This window comes from Perissodus microlepis, chromosome 20 (assembly GCF_051167445.1).
Source record: "Perissodus microlepis isolate ML-2025 ecotype Zambia chromosome 20, ASM5116744v1, whole genome shotgun sequence".
Lineage (NCBI taxonomy): Eukaryota > Metazoa > Chordata > Actinopteri > Cichliformes > Cichlidae > Perissodus > Perissodus microlepis.
The window spans coordinates 15880482-15897160 of NC_140480.1; the positions used below are offsets into that span (position 1 = coordinate 15880482).

Here is a 16679-nt window from a genome sequence, read left to right on the forward strand (position 1 = left end):
TGCAGTTTTAAAGCTGTTTAGAGGGTGACCAACACAGGTGGCACCACCTAACATTAAGCGCTGAGTTTGCTGACCTCCAGTTCTAATGGTAAGGGAGGCTGGTAATGCGGTGTGGAATGGAGCCGTCATTAAATTTGCTGTTATTGCACGGGCTTTTTATGACATGACCAAATAAAGCCAATTTAAACACTAAATGTTTTAAAACGTAGAAGTGTGTGGGTATATCAAGATGTCCACAGGGTGGCACTGCAATCAAACTGGTAGTCACCTTGAAGCCTGCTAGGCTTTGGGGTAACAAAGGTTACTATGGAGACCTCTCACGTCTTTTGTTATCTAAAGTGTAAAGATGCCAAACAGCTGCTACATGGGCCCTTTTATGAAAAACAAAAAACAAAGTAAAAAGAAATAAACCTTAAAGTTTAATATGTAAACAATGAAATGTGTGATAGTTGCCATAAATGGTCGACTTGAATAATTTATGTCTGTGACGCTTCAGCAATACAACTAGCGCAGTTTTAGCAAGTTAGCGCTAATATTAGCCGGCTAGCGTTAGCTGAGGCTTCCTACAAGCTAGCCTTGGCTAGCTCGTAGTTCACGCTGGGAAGCAACTCGAAAATCTCAGCGACACTGGCACAGCTCTGTTAATGCATTTGTGGCGGAGTGTTGACGTTAGAAAAAAGCAATGACCCCGCTAGTTGTAGTGAGGCTTGACTGGCACCGGTTACGTAGAAAGCGTAGCTGTGGGCGGATCTGCGGTAACCAGTAGCTGAGCTGGACCTCCTCCGCAAGACGGGCCAGCAATGACGGATAGGGTTGATCCAGCCGGGGTTTGGATTCTGAGCCACCAGACATGATTTTATGAAGACCACCCTACAAGTAAGAGTTCCTGCTCGATGTACAAGTGTAATTCTGATCCCTCTGCTGATGGCGTCGGTGAAATAACGTGAGGAGGAATGGCAGAGGGTGGATTTTCCTATCTGAATCCTGCGAGAGGAAAGAGGTCGACAGATTAGGGAAAAAACGCGCAGCGATACTTTCGTTCCCTCCACAAAGCTTTCGGGGTCAAATGTAATTCTGCTTTGTGCAAACTATACGTGTTCATTGTAATAAAAGGGTTTGCCTCGGAAAATATATGTTTTTTAATCTTGCAGTCTGCGAATGTGCGACTACATGTATATGACAGTGACAGCCATGTTCACAAGCTGGCTACAGCCGCGTTAGTACAGGCGGAGCAGTCTCTGTCATAATGGCTTACTTAGGAATCTTAGTGTTGCAATGCTAATTGAGGGGGTGGTGTCGTCTATATAAAGCAGGGTGTTGTCGCAAAGTGGCATTTTTCTAACTAGACGCGATTAAAGGTCTTGGAATGGAATTGTGTTGCGTTCACGGGATCCCCTACAGTTTTCATTAGAAATATCAAAATGTATGCGGAATACAGAGACAGAGTGGAGTTTATTTAAACTACGGTGAAAACCGGTACTTCAGGTTTGTTATTTATATGTAATTTATTGTGCTAAACGCGTTAAGGCAGATACATTATGAACAACTAGTGACAGTGCAAAGAAACGTCCCTTTCAATTGAATCGAATTGAAAAATGTAATAAATTGCATCGATCATTCTAACGTGTTGTTAGCTGTTAACATTTAAAATATCTAACGCCTGAATTATCTCTAAGAGGTTACTGGAGCGAGTAATAGCATATGTATACTGTTTTTAAGTCGTGCACGTACGAGAATTTTCGACACGATCGTGAACAGGCATCCATAAAAGCGTCGGTGTTACGCAATCGGGGGAGGGCTGTCCATGCAAAGAGAGGAGGGGGACGTAGGAGGATACGTGCAAATACAGTCCTGAGCACAAAGTACCTATCTTGTGTTCTGACAGCTTTTGTACACGTAAAGCGACAGACGGGGTTGTCTGACAGATTCGGGACGTTTTCACCGAGAGGATCCGTGTACGGAGAAGAGCACTCACCCCGGGTTTGATATCAAGAGTTGCTGGTAAGACGCTCGGGAATGATCTTTAATCCTTATATTTACATCTTTGACGGTGTTAAAACGCCACTTAATAATAAAAATGTAAATAATAATCAATATCCTGACGGTGGGGGAATTGACACAAGCTTTAAGTGCGCCACCAGAGGGAGTAGCATGTTTCAACACTGCTCTGACTGGTTAATGTGTAAAAGGACGGTTTAAATTCCACCGTAAAAACATCAGCAGAGACTCCAGTTTAACTGAACCAAGTTAATGTTTGAGTTAATGTCGCGTTCAGGCGCTACATTTGGTCACGACTCGCTGGTATTCCTTGAGGAGCTGTGTGGTGTTTACATCAGTGCTGGCCCATTAAAACCCGAGCCACGTGTAGGTAGCTGGGGACCATGTGGCCATTGTAAACACTGCTGCCTTGTGGGTCTTTATGTGCTGTTACGGGCTCTTTCTGTTACTTTTACCACCCAAATGCGGACTAAGTAGTCAGCTGGGTGTATTTCAGTTAGTTTTTTTGTGTATATGTGTGTGTGTGTGGTGGGGTTGGCAGTTTCTGCAGTTTCTGCCATAGCTCGGAGCCAGCTGACACTGTGTCGTGCTTCTATTGCGCTGTTAGGAGTATATTGTATTCTGTAATGACACCAGCGCTATTTGCATGGAACTCCTTCCCAGCGGTCGGCTACCCTGATTATTAGGTTCCGCCACGTATCAACGTAAATGTCAGTATTGCTACAGGAAAGGTCAGGCTCCCTCACGATAAGCAGACAGTTTGGGATCACCGGCGGGTCACGTCCCTCCCACGTCTTTTTGTGTGTACCAGTGAGTATGGTACGGTGACAGAAGAATACAGAAGGGGCTGGCCAGTCAACTGCTCTCAGAGTCTTTGTTTCAGGGACCTAAACTCAATTTAGAGGCTTCAGGACGGGAACGGAAATAATTAATAAAGCAGTTTGTATTACTGAACATCGCTAATGTTATTAGGCTGCTGTCAGGGATGTGAAAGTAATAACTGAGGCTGCAGGAGCTTTTCTCCACAGACTTTCTTGTTCACATATGAATTGTGATTTATTTATTTCTGTTAATGTAACCTGACAAAAAAAGATGATATATATCCTTGCCAGGCTGTATATTCCACAACCCAAATTACATGTTTTTATTTGGAACAACTCCAGATATATTCAAATTTGTGTTATACATGTGAATAATAAAACATTTCATTCCTCACATTATTGTTGCTGGAAACATAAAAAAACCGGTTTTGCCTAAAATGTTAACTGGAAAAGATTTCATTTGATAGAATCGGGTGAACACCCACTATTTCATCCTAACTTGGATATATTTCTAATCATACTAAGCTGCTTGTTCTTTTTTTCCTTTGGGGGGGCTGTTACTCTTTATTATGGCTGATACTAATGTTTGAAATAAAATATTGGCTGATAACTAATACAAATATTTTATTGTTGTTATTGTAATTTTTTGTTTGCATTTTGTTACAGAAACACAAATTAATTTGTCTTAATTTTTAAACTTAACGTTAACATAAAAAAACAACAACAACAAAACGCATGTTTTAAGGTTTGTCAGCTAAAGATAAGTATCGATATTGATATCTGTGAACTGATATGAGTCAACAAGGCCAATTCAAATATGAAGCTGATCTGTGGGTGCGTACCTGTTCGGTATGCTGACCTTTCTCCTCGGTGGTAGTTCACATGTTTTAAAAATTCCTTCGCTGACAAAGTAACCAAACATGTGTTTGACCTGTGCGTGACCTATCTGAGCAGAATGTTTTAAGTAAGAGCAGTCTGATACATCACTGCTTAAAAGAACCAAATTACTGAGGTTATTGCTGCATGTGTTTGCTAATAGATTCCCAGAATTTGAGTTCAGAGGAAGTTTATGACATTTTGTATATTTAACAACACTCAGGCTGTTTTTAATCAGCCGCTGAAACATAAACGTAAGTTAACTTGATGAGAACAAACCTGCTGGCGGAGAGTGGCAGCACGGCATCTCCCATACAGTTTTTATTACCACATTTTATTTTGCAGTTCAACACTGTCACCACACGTTCATGCTAAAGCTGTCAGAAGGGCCCATAATGCAAGCTCATATATATGCGTCGTTAATGCTTTCTGCAACCTCCAATGCCAGTAATGAGGAGGAGGCTGGAAATATGACAGAGTCAGTTTTGTGTGGAGATTTAAGGGCACGTGTGTGAGCGAGAGAATAACGGAGTACTTGGAGATGGGATAAACAAGATGTGTGAAAGCTTCCCTCAGAGGTCAGAGGTCACTGATTAGGATGTCTATGTGGAGCTTCAAGCCAGACTGTCGTTCTGATCTCGCTTCACCTTCCTCACACCTCCTTTAACTTTGTCTCTCTCTTTCTCTCTCTGACACACACACACACACACACACACACACACACACACGTGTGTACACACACATTCTCTCTGCTGTCGTCTCATTAATATCATCGCCATCTGCTTCATATGTAACAGCCCAATTAGAGAGACGCACTTTGACCCTACCTGTCCAAATTTAATTTGAAGGTTCACAGTCGTCCCTACGCTCTCCACTCTCCTTATACAGTCTCACACACACACACACGCGCGCGCACGCACACGTAATCCTGGATATAAGCAATCCAGACTTTGACCTTTCATCGTTGTGTCTCTGCAGGGCCTGAGCTGTGCAGCCTTGTATAGGTTTGGTTTTCACCCCCCAAGTGTCCCGTGGATATCAGCTGACCATGGTGGTCTGAGCAGAGAAAACGGGAGGAAAAAAAAAAGCCTGGCGCAGTGTGTGTGTACACTCTAACACAGCGAGGCTTGACCACAAGCGGAGCAGAGAGAAGAGCCGGAGCAAAGAGGAGGGGAAAACAAAAAAAGCACATTTAAATACAAAATGTCTCAAAACAGAGAACTTGTGCTTTTCTACATAAGGTATAAACTCTCCCAGAGAAACTATCCTCTCAACCACATAGTACTCAACGAGCCTTCGAACAGGACTGATGGGGGGGCAGCGGGGTTGGATGAGGAACAGCGAATAGACACACACGCCAATGGGACTTTTAATGGCACGAGTCCCGGGACCCCACCGGCATCCCCGCAGCAGCGGCAGCAGCAGCCGCCATCAACGACGGACCTCGACGCAGTGAAGGAGGCGCTCCGGGACACGGCCAATGAGTTCGAGCTGCGATACGCTCGTGCCTTCAGCGACCTTCACAGCCAGCTGCACATCACGCCGGCCACGGCCTACCAAAGCTTCGAGAACGTGATGGACGAGGTGTTCCGGGACGGCGTTAACTGGGGCCGCATCGTAGGGCTTTTCGCATTCGGCGGGGCACTGTGTGTCGAGTGCGTCGAGAAGGAGATGAGCCCCTTGGTGGGCAGGATCGTAGAGTGGATGACGGTCTACCTAGACAACCACATTCAGCCCTGGATCCAGAGCCAAGGAGGATGGGTGAGTCACACACACAGAAGCGCACATGCCATTTGCTTGTATAGCCTCTTTCATAAAAGGGCTCTTTAACATTGCGGCCTTTAATTACACAGGCAAGGTAAGCTCAGGTCGCCAGCATGGAAAATTTCCTTGCTGCCACTTTTACTATGCAGTCAGGTGGAAAATAAGGTTAAAACCTGCCCTTACTTTTCCCATCTACTTCTGGAAGTGCGCCTGCTTTTGTTGCTATAGTGATAGCGGTGTTTTTGATCATATGTGCCGTTTCCCTGTCAAGAGCAGATTTGCTCCATTGTGTTAGTTGTGAGGCTTTCCTGCCTGCGTGGCTTGACCTCTAGAGGATCGTTTTTTTGTGTCTTGGTAATCTAACAAGTCGACATGAGACAGTGGCTGGCTCCATAACCTGCCAAGAAGAGACTTGAGATTGGATCTGATGAAGATGGAAATTGGAACACACGTGGCTTCAAGAAACATCTGTCTTTAAAAGCAGTAAAAACAAGAGTGCCTGTGTGGTCAGCAGCTAGTGCAGCTGTTTTCTAATTGATCAGCATCACGCTGCTCAATGAGCTGAATCGAAGTGGGAGCTTAACAGCCTAAATCAGGGTTCTGGGAGTCTCCTGCTGCCTGCCTGGGGATCGAAGTTCTGTCATCACAGGGCAGGATAAAGTCCAAGGCTTTTACAGATAGCCCTTTGTTTTGCTCTGGTCAGTTGATCGGCTCTGTGCTTTGTTTTTTTTGTTTTGTTTTCTTTTTCGTTCTTCCACTCTCTGATCATTTTATCTGTGCAATTTTTTTTCTTCAGTTGTCTTTCACCGAGGCAGCTGCATACAGATGAAAGCTCAGGTTCCCCCCCCCCCCCTCCTCCCCCTCCTCCTCCTCGGGTTAGTTTTAAAGTCAGCCACACTGGTACGGACAGTACCAGCGTGTGTTTGTGTGTGCTCGTGCACACTTTGAGGACAGATAAGGTCAGCTCTTTCCCTTTGTCTCAGCTATTTGATGGTATGTAATAGAGCGGGAGAAGAGGGGCTGGTTATATTTATACCAGTGCTCTATAACACCAGGTCAAAGGTCGACTCCAAAAAAACCAACATCCCTGTGGCTGAAAATCTTCCAAAAAAAACAACATGAAAGATCATTGCTCTGCTGTTTATACTGTAGACGTTAAAATATGCATTTCTTTCACCACCTTACCAAGTGGTGTCAGGTTATGGAAGCGACTGACAAGGATCTGATTTGTAAGAGCTTTGCTGCTTTTAAATGCTAATAATGCAATTATTTGACTATCTGCTGAGAGATCCAATGACAAAGCACCTGTAGGTCCGAGCTCAAAATGACACCTTTTTTTGTTTTGTTTTGTTTGTTTGTAGCCACGTGGTGTGGCACAATATCTGATTAGCTTCTTGATTGAGTGCTATGAAGTTTTCCGCACTCACTTCTTGCTCCCTGTCAAACTGCAATAATGTCGCAATATCCGATTTTATTTGACAGTTATAGCCAAACTCAGTCATGGAAACATTACTGTTTTTGTATCTATAGCTGAATGACACAGTGACCACTTGGACATTAGTTAATGACTACTGTCTCCTAAACTTATACAACCTCTAAGTGCGATCACTATTAATAACTGTTTTTCTCCAAATATGTAATCAAGTGTTAGTGGCTACTCGGTACGTGTTAGATGTTTATGGTGACGATAGATGAGCCGAGAGCTTACAGGTTAATCTGATGCTTCATCTGATTTTCACATCCTGACCGCAAATGGATGTTTTCAGTGTTGTCATCACGGTCTTATCAACACATGTGTCATGATCTCCATGATCTCATAGTCGAAATGATCCAGGCACCCCACGCTCACACTCTTAAACACAAAGGCATTTTGCTTAGCAACAAGTTAGACTAATTAGTTAAGATGCTGAAGATAGAAGCTTGCGGTTAGTGGCCTGCGTGTCAGTGTAACCTAGACTCGGAGATATGAATGACTTCATCTGAAATGTACAATGGATGTCGTCTGCCAGCACTGTTTCACTTCTGCCTGATGTTGAGCACATGATGCCACTTCCTTCCATCTGTTCCCCCTTCTCTTCCATTTCTATAAGTCACTTTCATAATGGTGCTCCACTGGCTCGTTTAAGGGGGAAAAGAGCTGCTTTTGACATGTGTCCTGTGTAAGTTGCTTGTGAGCTGACACACTTTGAGTCGAGGTATTCATACTAAAACAAACTTCAGGAGGTAGTTTACCACTGCAGTTCTATCTTTTGTGCCTCCCCCCTCCCTTTGTCACAGTGTCATTGCCTTCTTTTTGTGGGTTTGTCTGTTCAAAGACAGCCTACACTTTCCCTGAAACGCACCAGAGTCTCTGAGTAAAACCCACACGAGACTCTGTTGTTGTTCTTTTTTTTTTTTTTTTTTGGTCTTTCATTTCCCTCTTTTCTTCCTTTCCTCCCCTGACGCCTCCTCACAGGGATGAAGCACAAAACCGTTGGCAGATGTGGGTATAGCTGTGAGGCAGGTGTGCCCTTAGTGTTAGCTGATGAAATATTAGTCCGCCCTAAGCAGCAGCAAGGTCACTGTTTCAGTTTCACTCAGCAATCACTCTTTCTCATCATCTTATTATCGCACGTTTTTGCTGTTTGGGAAGAACCAAACGGCTCAGGGTAGTTTCCCTAAAGTTGGGAATTTACAGCAGGTTTTAAAGCTTCAGAAACAGTCTCGCATTCATAAGACTAAACACTTATTATCAAAGCAGCTTGTTTTCCAGTAGTACTGTGCAGAAATGCAGCACAGTTTTATGGATGGTCTATGATTTACACAGATTGTTTCAGTTTTTTTCCAAGAAAAATACTCAGTGACTTAAATATCAGTAGGGCTACTACAAAGAAAGTTCAGTATAACCTGTCTCTTATCAGTGATAAGGTTTTTTGTTTTGTTTTGTTTTTTGTGGTGACAGGTGACAGAGAGCTGTTAAGCAGGGTTTTTACTGCATATAAAAATTTAGTGACAATAAACCCAGAAGTGTTTTAAAGTACTGTGAATTTCAAGTTGGATTTTAGTCACTCAAGCTTTAATGCATTTTTTTTTAAATCCATCTATGTGATGTCCAGTTTTGTGCTACGTTAGGTAACAGAAGTTATGTGCAGACTAATCCTGGCTATGACCACAGTCACCGTGTCCAGCCCATTTTGAGCCGGACAAACCAAGTTGGTGTGCAAACGAGGATTGCTCTCAGAAAATTGTAAAACCACAAGTTAATATATAAACCTGACACATTTTGAAATAAATGAGATGTCACGCATGTCACACTGAGTGAAAATTAAACGCTCCACCATCATTAGAGAGAAATCATAGCAAGAATTGTTCTTTTTGCTTAAAAAAGTGAATAAATAAAATAATATCTTCAGCTTTGGTTCTGTGAAATAAGAAGTAGTAATTTTATAGACTGAAGTGTGAGAGTTGGAATCTGAATCGCTGCTTTTTAAAACATTGATGCAAAGAAAACGTGTGACATTGTTTTGACCTGGTGGAATCAGCCAAGGTGCCAGTTTAAATATTGTAAAGTGAACGGTGTTATGATCAAGTGTCGCTGTCATAAAAGCTGATAAAGCCTCAGCCTAAATGATCCCGCCGGAGCTTATTTTGGAGCCTCCTCTGTCCAGGACGCCACGATATTTAATGGTAGCTCGGTGTGCGAGATAAATCCGTTCAGCCACAGCTTGTGGTTTTTAAAGAACAACAGGAGCAGAGCCATATATTGTCTGATAATAAACCTCCTTGGCAGACAGCAGCAGTAGAGACAGTGCTATCGACCTAATAATGCTGTTTCCAGCAGAGCAGGCAGTGGCAGTGATTACTCAGTGGAGATTGAGCCGCCTCAGGGTGGGGGTACAGGGTTATTACCAATTATAGATGAATAATATCTCAACCTGCTACTGGGGGAAACAATGTTTTTTTTTTTTCTTTCTTTTTTTTCCCTCCCTGACAGACTAATAAAGCCTAAACTCATTTAGAAGAACCATGTTGCCACAGTCTGGGGATGCTTGGCTGGAGCTGGATGGGTCGAGTGGGGGTGTATGCAGAGAAACTAAGGAAACAGAGGAAAAAAAAGAGCCCATTAGTCCAGTTGTTGTGCTTTGTACTTTTGACGTTTTCGCTAAGGTGAAGGAAAAGTTCACTACAAGAAAAATGAGCAGTGAAATCCTTACTTCAGCTTTGCTTTTTCTTTTTTTTAATCAGCCACTTATGGCTGTGCACACTATATGCCACGTTTTTCACTCGCACTTAAATGAAAGTCTGGCTTTTCTTATTGTGAACAAACCTCATCAGATCCTACTAACAAGAACCTAGTTTGTATCTACAGCCTGATGTAACGTGTAACCTCAGTGTTGTAAAGCTCTGTAATTGGACAAAAACAGTTATACACTGTTACAATTCTTACAGCTACTGTAGAAGTTCTTTGCCACAAATGTGTAGTATTACACTCAGTATATTACTCCCTCCACAATGAGCTGATGGTAAGTGACTTTTGTTAGAAACGTCAGCACCCATTTGTTTTAGAGATTTTTCTGGCAGCTATATATTTACTTATTTTAAGCAGCACAGAGACAGCAAAAAAAAACCCCAGAACATAAAATGTAATAAATGTCGACCTTTGGAAGCAAAGGACAGATAATAAACTGCATGTTTTATGACAAAAAAACTATTCTGAACTATCTCTTTTTCTCAATTTTCTGTCAGAGCTGCCCGAAATATTCAGAAAAGGTCCTCAAGTAATTTCAGTCAGCTTTTCTTTGTCCTGAAGTGTTTATGTAATTATTTCTAGTTGTAGGGTTAGAATTTTCTTTTTCTTTTAATTAAAAAAAAAAATGCTATTAGATTTTTGGCACTAAAACAAACAAACTGACTTTCTTACAGTTTGTTTCTTTGTTATTATAAAAGTGGCCTTCTGAATACAAAAGCAGAAATAGCAGGGAGTTACAGGAAGTATATTCCTGTGCAGAAGTTCCTCTGTACGTGGTGGGATTGTCCCGAAACCTACAGACAGTCAAGACGTCGTTGTGTTTTTCTTTATTTTTCAGCCTCTTGATGAGAGATTGTTAATCACACACACACACACACACACAGTGTTGATGTATGTGATTATGAATGTAGGCTGTTGTAGAGTGGTTAGACACAGAGGCTGTAATTAAGGGTCCACAGAAGGTAAGCGCATTGACTTGTTTTGACTAGGGAAACACCTGAGTTGCCTTTGTGCTGCTCTCTCCTCTGCAGACTTACTTAACCCTCGGTCTCTCTCTCTGTAATTAACATGCACATAGGATACGCAGTTAGAGCCACAGAGTCGTCTGTCAGACTGTCCTAATGTAGTGGAGCAGGAAATCGCACCCTTGGGACCTAAACTGGCTGCTTCAAAACCCCCCAACCCCTCATCCACCCCCACCGCCACCCCCCCTCCCAACCTTGAGTATCTATACCCTCCCTCTGTTTCCCTCCTGTGTCCTTCGTTCTCCCTTAAATGCACAGCTCCTTACGACAATTGAAATTTTTTTTGTCCCATATTTTTCCATCTGTGCCCTTCCTCCCCTTTTTGTCCTCCTTTTCACTCCTTTCCCTCCTCCTCGGCACCCAGCTACGTCCAGTCCAAAGACCACAGCAGCTAAATGTGTTCCAGCTCGCACATTGCCGCAAACCTCGTCAATCTCGCCATTAACCCTGTGCACCCGTGTTCCCGTGCTCGTCCTCCACATCACCCATAGCATCATCATCAACACTATCGATTCCCTCCCACTTGATCCCGACTCACTCCCACCCCCTCCCACGCAGCTGCCACCGTCCCTTCATCTTCCTTCTTCTTTAACATCTCCCTCCACATCATCCTCCTCCTCCTCTCCGTTTTATCACTAATAGCTCACATGCGGCCAATTAAGAGACACGTTTTTATATTTTCATGGCGCTTTCTTTGTTTTTTTGCATTAAGGGTGGCGTTCTGCTCACGAAGCAAAGTTTCCAGGGACTGATGGGGTGTTTGTTTGTAAGCACACGTGTAGCGTGGGTGGTTGTTGTCTCGTATATCGTATCGTTTTTATTGTATGGTGGCGCACTGCAGAGGGGAGGGGACGGCGCCAAGTCAGACTGGTCATGTGACTACCTCAGACAAAGAACCTGTGGCCACATAGACACAAACACAGAGGAAAATGGGCTATACTGGCTTTTTAGTTGCGCCCACAGGTACGGCGTTGCATCGCAGACAAAGCCTTCGCTGATATGAAAGCAACTTTGTCATTGACTTGTGACACACACAGAGACACCCCCCCTTTTTTTGGATCAATGGCGGGCACTTTTGTTGGACCGGCATCAATAACTGGCTTTTTGCAGTGGGCGGCTTTATGCAGATTGATCTCTGAATGTAGCTGCTCACCCGTGGACATGTCTCTATTGTTTCTGTGTGCATACGTTTAAGCTCGCGCATTAGTTTTTCATGATCTGTGACACTGGACGTGTGTGTTAGCGCGCGTGCTCGTAGTCAATGGTGGGTGTCAGAATCACAGCTTGAGGATGGCAGCAAACAGATTGTATGATTCAGGCGCCACCAGCTCCATGACAGGAACATTAGACAGGGACCAGTTGTGTGTTTTTTAAAGTTGTCTGGCGCTTATGTTCGTGTGTGTGTGTCTGAAGTGGGGGGGTTCTACTTGAAGAAAAAGGACATGGAGGAGCTATTCTTGTGTTGTTGTGGTAGCCATGTCTGGGAGGGGAGGGACTAAAAGCAGAATTATTTTGGTCAGTAATTGGGATCTGGATGATTTTATATCTAATCTTACATCTTAGAGCACAATGGGGGAGCCGAAGCCAACAATCAGCCAACACCTCAGTGAGGCAGTAAAAAACACTCCCCGGGTTCAACTATGGAAAGACTTTTACTTCTTCTAGAACATAAGTGTCAAACTCTGGCCCGCGGGACGCCATACCAAATTACTATTAGAACTGGCCTACTGGTATTATACAGCTAATATATATATTGTTTAGTATTAACCTTTGCTTGTTCCATATTCAGTTTTTCAGCAAAACTAGTTTGAGTCCATAAGAAAAGATTCATTCTTATATCTGGAGGAAGATTTTTTTTTTTCAATAAATATTAATGTTAGCCCGTGACTTTGTTCCAGTTTTGAATTTTGGCCCACTGTGTATTTGAGTTTGACACCCCTGCTCTAGAAGGTTCTTGTTGACCAAAAGCTCTTTTTTTTCATCAGCTTAAAATGTGAGATTCACAAAAAGAACTTCATACGAGCAATAAATAATTCAAGAAGTCATCTTTTATGGACGTTTTCTTGCTTTGTTATTGTTGAAATCCAAACCTGGGCCGTACCGTTGCTAATGCTTTTTGTGTTAGCTATCGTGTCTGAGTACTGATGGATATTTACCTCAGTTTGTGGAAGAGTGATAATTTCAGGCTTTCTACTTTCTCATCGTCTAACTAAGGAAAAAGAAAGTATTTGAAAATTCTTCTTTGATTATTTTTATATAAACACACAGTGGCTATTTCATTAGCTACTCCTTCCTAGTACTAAGCTTTCAGAACTGCTTTAATCCTTCATGCAGAGATTCAACAAGGTGCTGAAAACATTGCTTAGATATTTTGCTCAATGTTGACGTGATAGTGCCACAGAGTTGCTGCAGATAGGTCAGCTGCACATCTTCGATTCCACCACATCCGAGAGGTGCTCAGTAAAGCCTAGAGACGATTGAGTGGAAAAATCCTGGTAGATCGGGAGTTTCTAAAAAGCTCAGAGCAGCCTGCTTTGAGCTTCAGTAGATCCTCTTTACCATATCTACATCACAGCCCTCAAATTTCCAGAGTCACATTAGCAATCTGCTACCACTGCAGTGGTTGTTTATTTATTTATTTATTCATTTATTTTGCTGGGGGAAAAATCAAAATAGAACAGAAAACCTAGTCAACAGCCACCGATCAAGGGTTCTGGTTTAGATTCTTAAAAGCTATGTGATTGGTGGTTTAAGTATTTGCTTTAACAAGCAGTTGAACAGATATACCTAATGAAATGGCTTTATAATAGCTGAAAGAGCTAGTCTGTAAGTGTGTGTGTGTGTGCGTGTGTGTGTGTAACATCGGTTGGTCATGTGAGAGACGAGACCTGTGGCCCCGAAGCGTCACAAACACACACACACAGGAAAACACAGCAGTGAGATATCAATACAGACTCCTAATGAATACACGTGCTGCATCTAAACTACATCTGATTCTCTTTATCAGCGTCTTCTCTCTCTGATTTCGAAACCCAGACTGGTGTCACAGCAGCGAGGCATCTGTGCGTTCCATATCCAGACGCTGTTTATGTACACAGGACGGATATCCAGCTGTGTAATAGACGTGTGTGTGCGTGCGTCTATACTGCCAGCACTCTGCGGCACGCCGGGCTGTTAGAGCGGTTTTGCCAGACTGGTAGACATCAGACTGCCACTGTAGTGTGTCTCCAACTACCCACGCACCCCCCACCCACCCAAAACGCTGGCAGAATGAAGTAGCATGGACTTCTAGAGAGGCAAATGCAGACAGAGAGAGAAACATGAGGCTTGTGACTCAGCAAGACAAGGATGCGCATGAGATGCATGTAGGTCAGTAAGTTAAACGGGCTATGTGGTGCAGTCTGTGTGCACCGTGATGTTTCTACACATGCACTTTGAGAACAGCTGGATGTTTGCAGCGCTCGGTGGAGATGCTACATTCAGTTGCTCTACGTGCTGCTCCACTTCTGAGTGGCTTAGTGGGGAAATCAGGTCACAAGCAAACCCCCCCCTTCTCCCTACATCTTTCTCTCCAGTCTCCCCTCTCCTGCTGTCTGCTTGCCCCCTCAATTTGTAGGCCACTCTTCGTCTTATGTCAAACATATGTATATGAGAGAGAGACAGAGAGAGATGCATGGATGTATCTTATGTCTTTACATAGATCTAGTATCTGCCTGCCTCTCTTCTCTGATTGCATTTCATCCCTCACCACCCTCCTCTCTTACTGCCTTTTTCCCCATTTCTCCCTCTCTCCGCTCATATCTGTGATGAGATTATGAGGCATATCATGGGATTAGCGAGACTCGTGGCATGTATTAAAGTGGGAGAGCTGAGGGACAGATAGCGAAGGTTGATGACTATTTCATGGTAATGTGGCACCCAATCTCATATAAGGCTAAATGATGATAAAGAGCATCAAGGCCATCGTCATTGTATTCATCACAGGTTTGTTTGAATGGCCTCAGGGGCTTAAAGCAATAGAGACGAAACCGTATCTGCATCAGCTCCGAAATATTAAAGAAAAAGGAGGAAAAAAATAAGAGGGAACAAAAACTTGGAGGCTTGGAGATATTCATCTCCAGGTTTCTTTCATGTAGGCAAACTTTCTGAAAGTGAACAGTAAGTGATAGGAAGTGTGGTTTAAAGGAAAGCTGCCTCTGCCGCCACTTTCTCCTCTCTCCACATTCTTTTCTCATCATGGGTTTCCCATTTTTCTGTTTCCAGTCATTTTCATCAGCCTTTTTTCCCCCTGCAGCCTGCTTCACCCTTGTTCGTGTGTTCTACTTTCCTTTTCTCTTATTTAGTTCTCTCCCACCCCCTGACTCCCTTTTTTGTCTTTTTGTTCCGTCTCAGTCTGTTACCTCCCTCGATTTCTGTCTCTTCCAGCTCTTCCGTACAGATGGCAGGTCTCAGGGTTACGGTGTGTTGTCTGGGTGGGGTGACGGCCTACAGGGCAGTGGGTTATATCAGCGAAGACATCCTGCCACGCCGTCTTTGCTTCCCTTACATCCTCCATCTCTGCCTTAACACTCTGCCAACCTTGCGTTCTCTCTGTCAGACGTACACACAAACGTTCTCGAGTCCTTGGCCTTCCTGTTGGGTCTCAGCGGTGTATACGTACAGTATGTGTATGCGTCTGCTGACAGAATGAGGTTTTGTGGAGAGAGACGGCCCCCAGAGTGGGGCAGGGAACAGATTGGAGTCTGAGCCTGCATGTCCTGACTCATTAATCTCTTCTTTAATTCATGGTCTCACCGCCGGCTCAACACGTGCGCACACATTTACAGACACGCACACACAGTGTCAGCTCCAAGGACCAAAAGGAGAAGGAAAAGTACATACAAGCACACTGGAGCTGGCACAACACCAGCGAGTGTCACGGCTAAAGGGTGCTTTAATGATTTAATTTCCTCATTTTTCTTGCTTGCTTCCTTTTTTGCTTGGAAATAATCCAGTACATCAACCCCTCCCCAATTTAAACACTGCCACTGATGTCACATTGCAGCCAAGAACTTGAAGTTCAGTGGCTGAATCACTTCAGGAAGCTAAACATCCGTGCAGGTTACTCTCACTCTGGGACTGCTTTGTGTAAGCTGAGCATCAGTTTTCCGTAAGGCAGTGAAGAAAGAGTTTCTCTGTTAAACCTGACTTGCTTCAGAGCCTCGACAGTCAGTTCCTGTCAGGCCATTGTTAAAAATGTTTCATTGCCTCAGAAAACAGAGTAGAGGGGAAACCACATCCAGAGCTGCTTAAGAAATCAAGAACAGCTCCAGCCATATGAAACATCACGATTCGAATGGATGCGCCATTCCTCAGGAATCAGCAAGTGCAGCATATATTTTTCATATTTTCCTCTCACAGTGGGTCCATTTTCACGGTCTTGACTGTTAGCTCGAGAGGTCTGTCTTTTTGGATTTAAATTGATTCCCTATTTCCTTGAATTATGCCTGTACTTTTTAGTATTATCCAGCTTCCTTGCTTGTGGAAACTGTGAGCTTCTGGCACCAGGCGTGAACTAAATTCCTAAGATCTAAATGCGTTTGGCTCTACAATAAAGCTTCCTGGTCATGTGGAATTTTTGGCAGCTGACCTGACTTTCTTATTCCTTGAAATGCCTTAGCAACTGTGATAAGGATGAAAACGGGAACGGAAGGCCTTGAGGAGGAGCAGGAACTCATTGTGAAATGATGAAGACATTGATAAGGAGATAGGAACAAGCAGTCACATTGTTGACTTTTTTCCCTTAACGGGACTCTCATTGCTGAGTATAAAGGTTCAAACTGACGGGATAAAAGTAGTATTCGCAATAATAAATGAACAGTCTAATCATATGATGATGATGACGACAGATTAGGACCAAAGTTGGGATGTTATGCTGAGTTTTAACTGTGAGATAATTTTTTATTTTGATAATACTGATAATGAATC

The 16679-nt window shown here is 43.3% G+C and overlaps 1 protein-coding gene across 2 annotated transcripts in view; it reads left to right on the forward strand.

Moving 5' to 3' along the window:
- Positions 1-715: 715 nt before the first annotated feature.
- The window catches only part of bcl2l1 (BCL2 like 1), a 33216-nt gene continuing 17252 nt past the window's right edge, over positions 716-16679 (forward strand). Inside the window, exons 1-2 of one of the 2 annotated variants that reach the window (XM_084917850.1) lie at positions 716-876; positions 4674-5456. In XM_084917850.1, coding sequence (XP_084773976.1) covers positions 4899-5456 — 558 coding nt within the window. In that variant the 5' untranslated portion in view covers positions 716-876; positions 4674-4898. The other variant, XM_084917851.1, reaches the window with a different exon arrangement.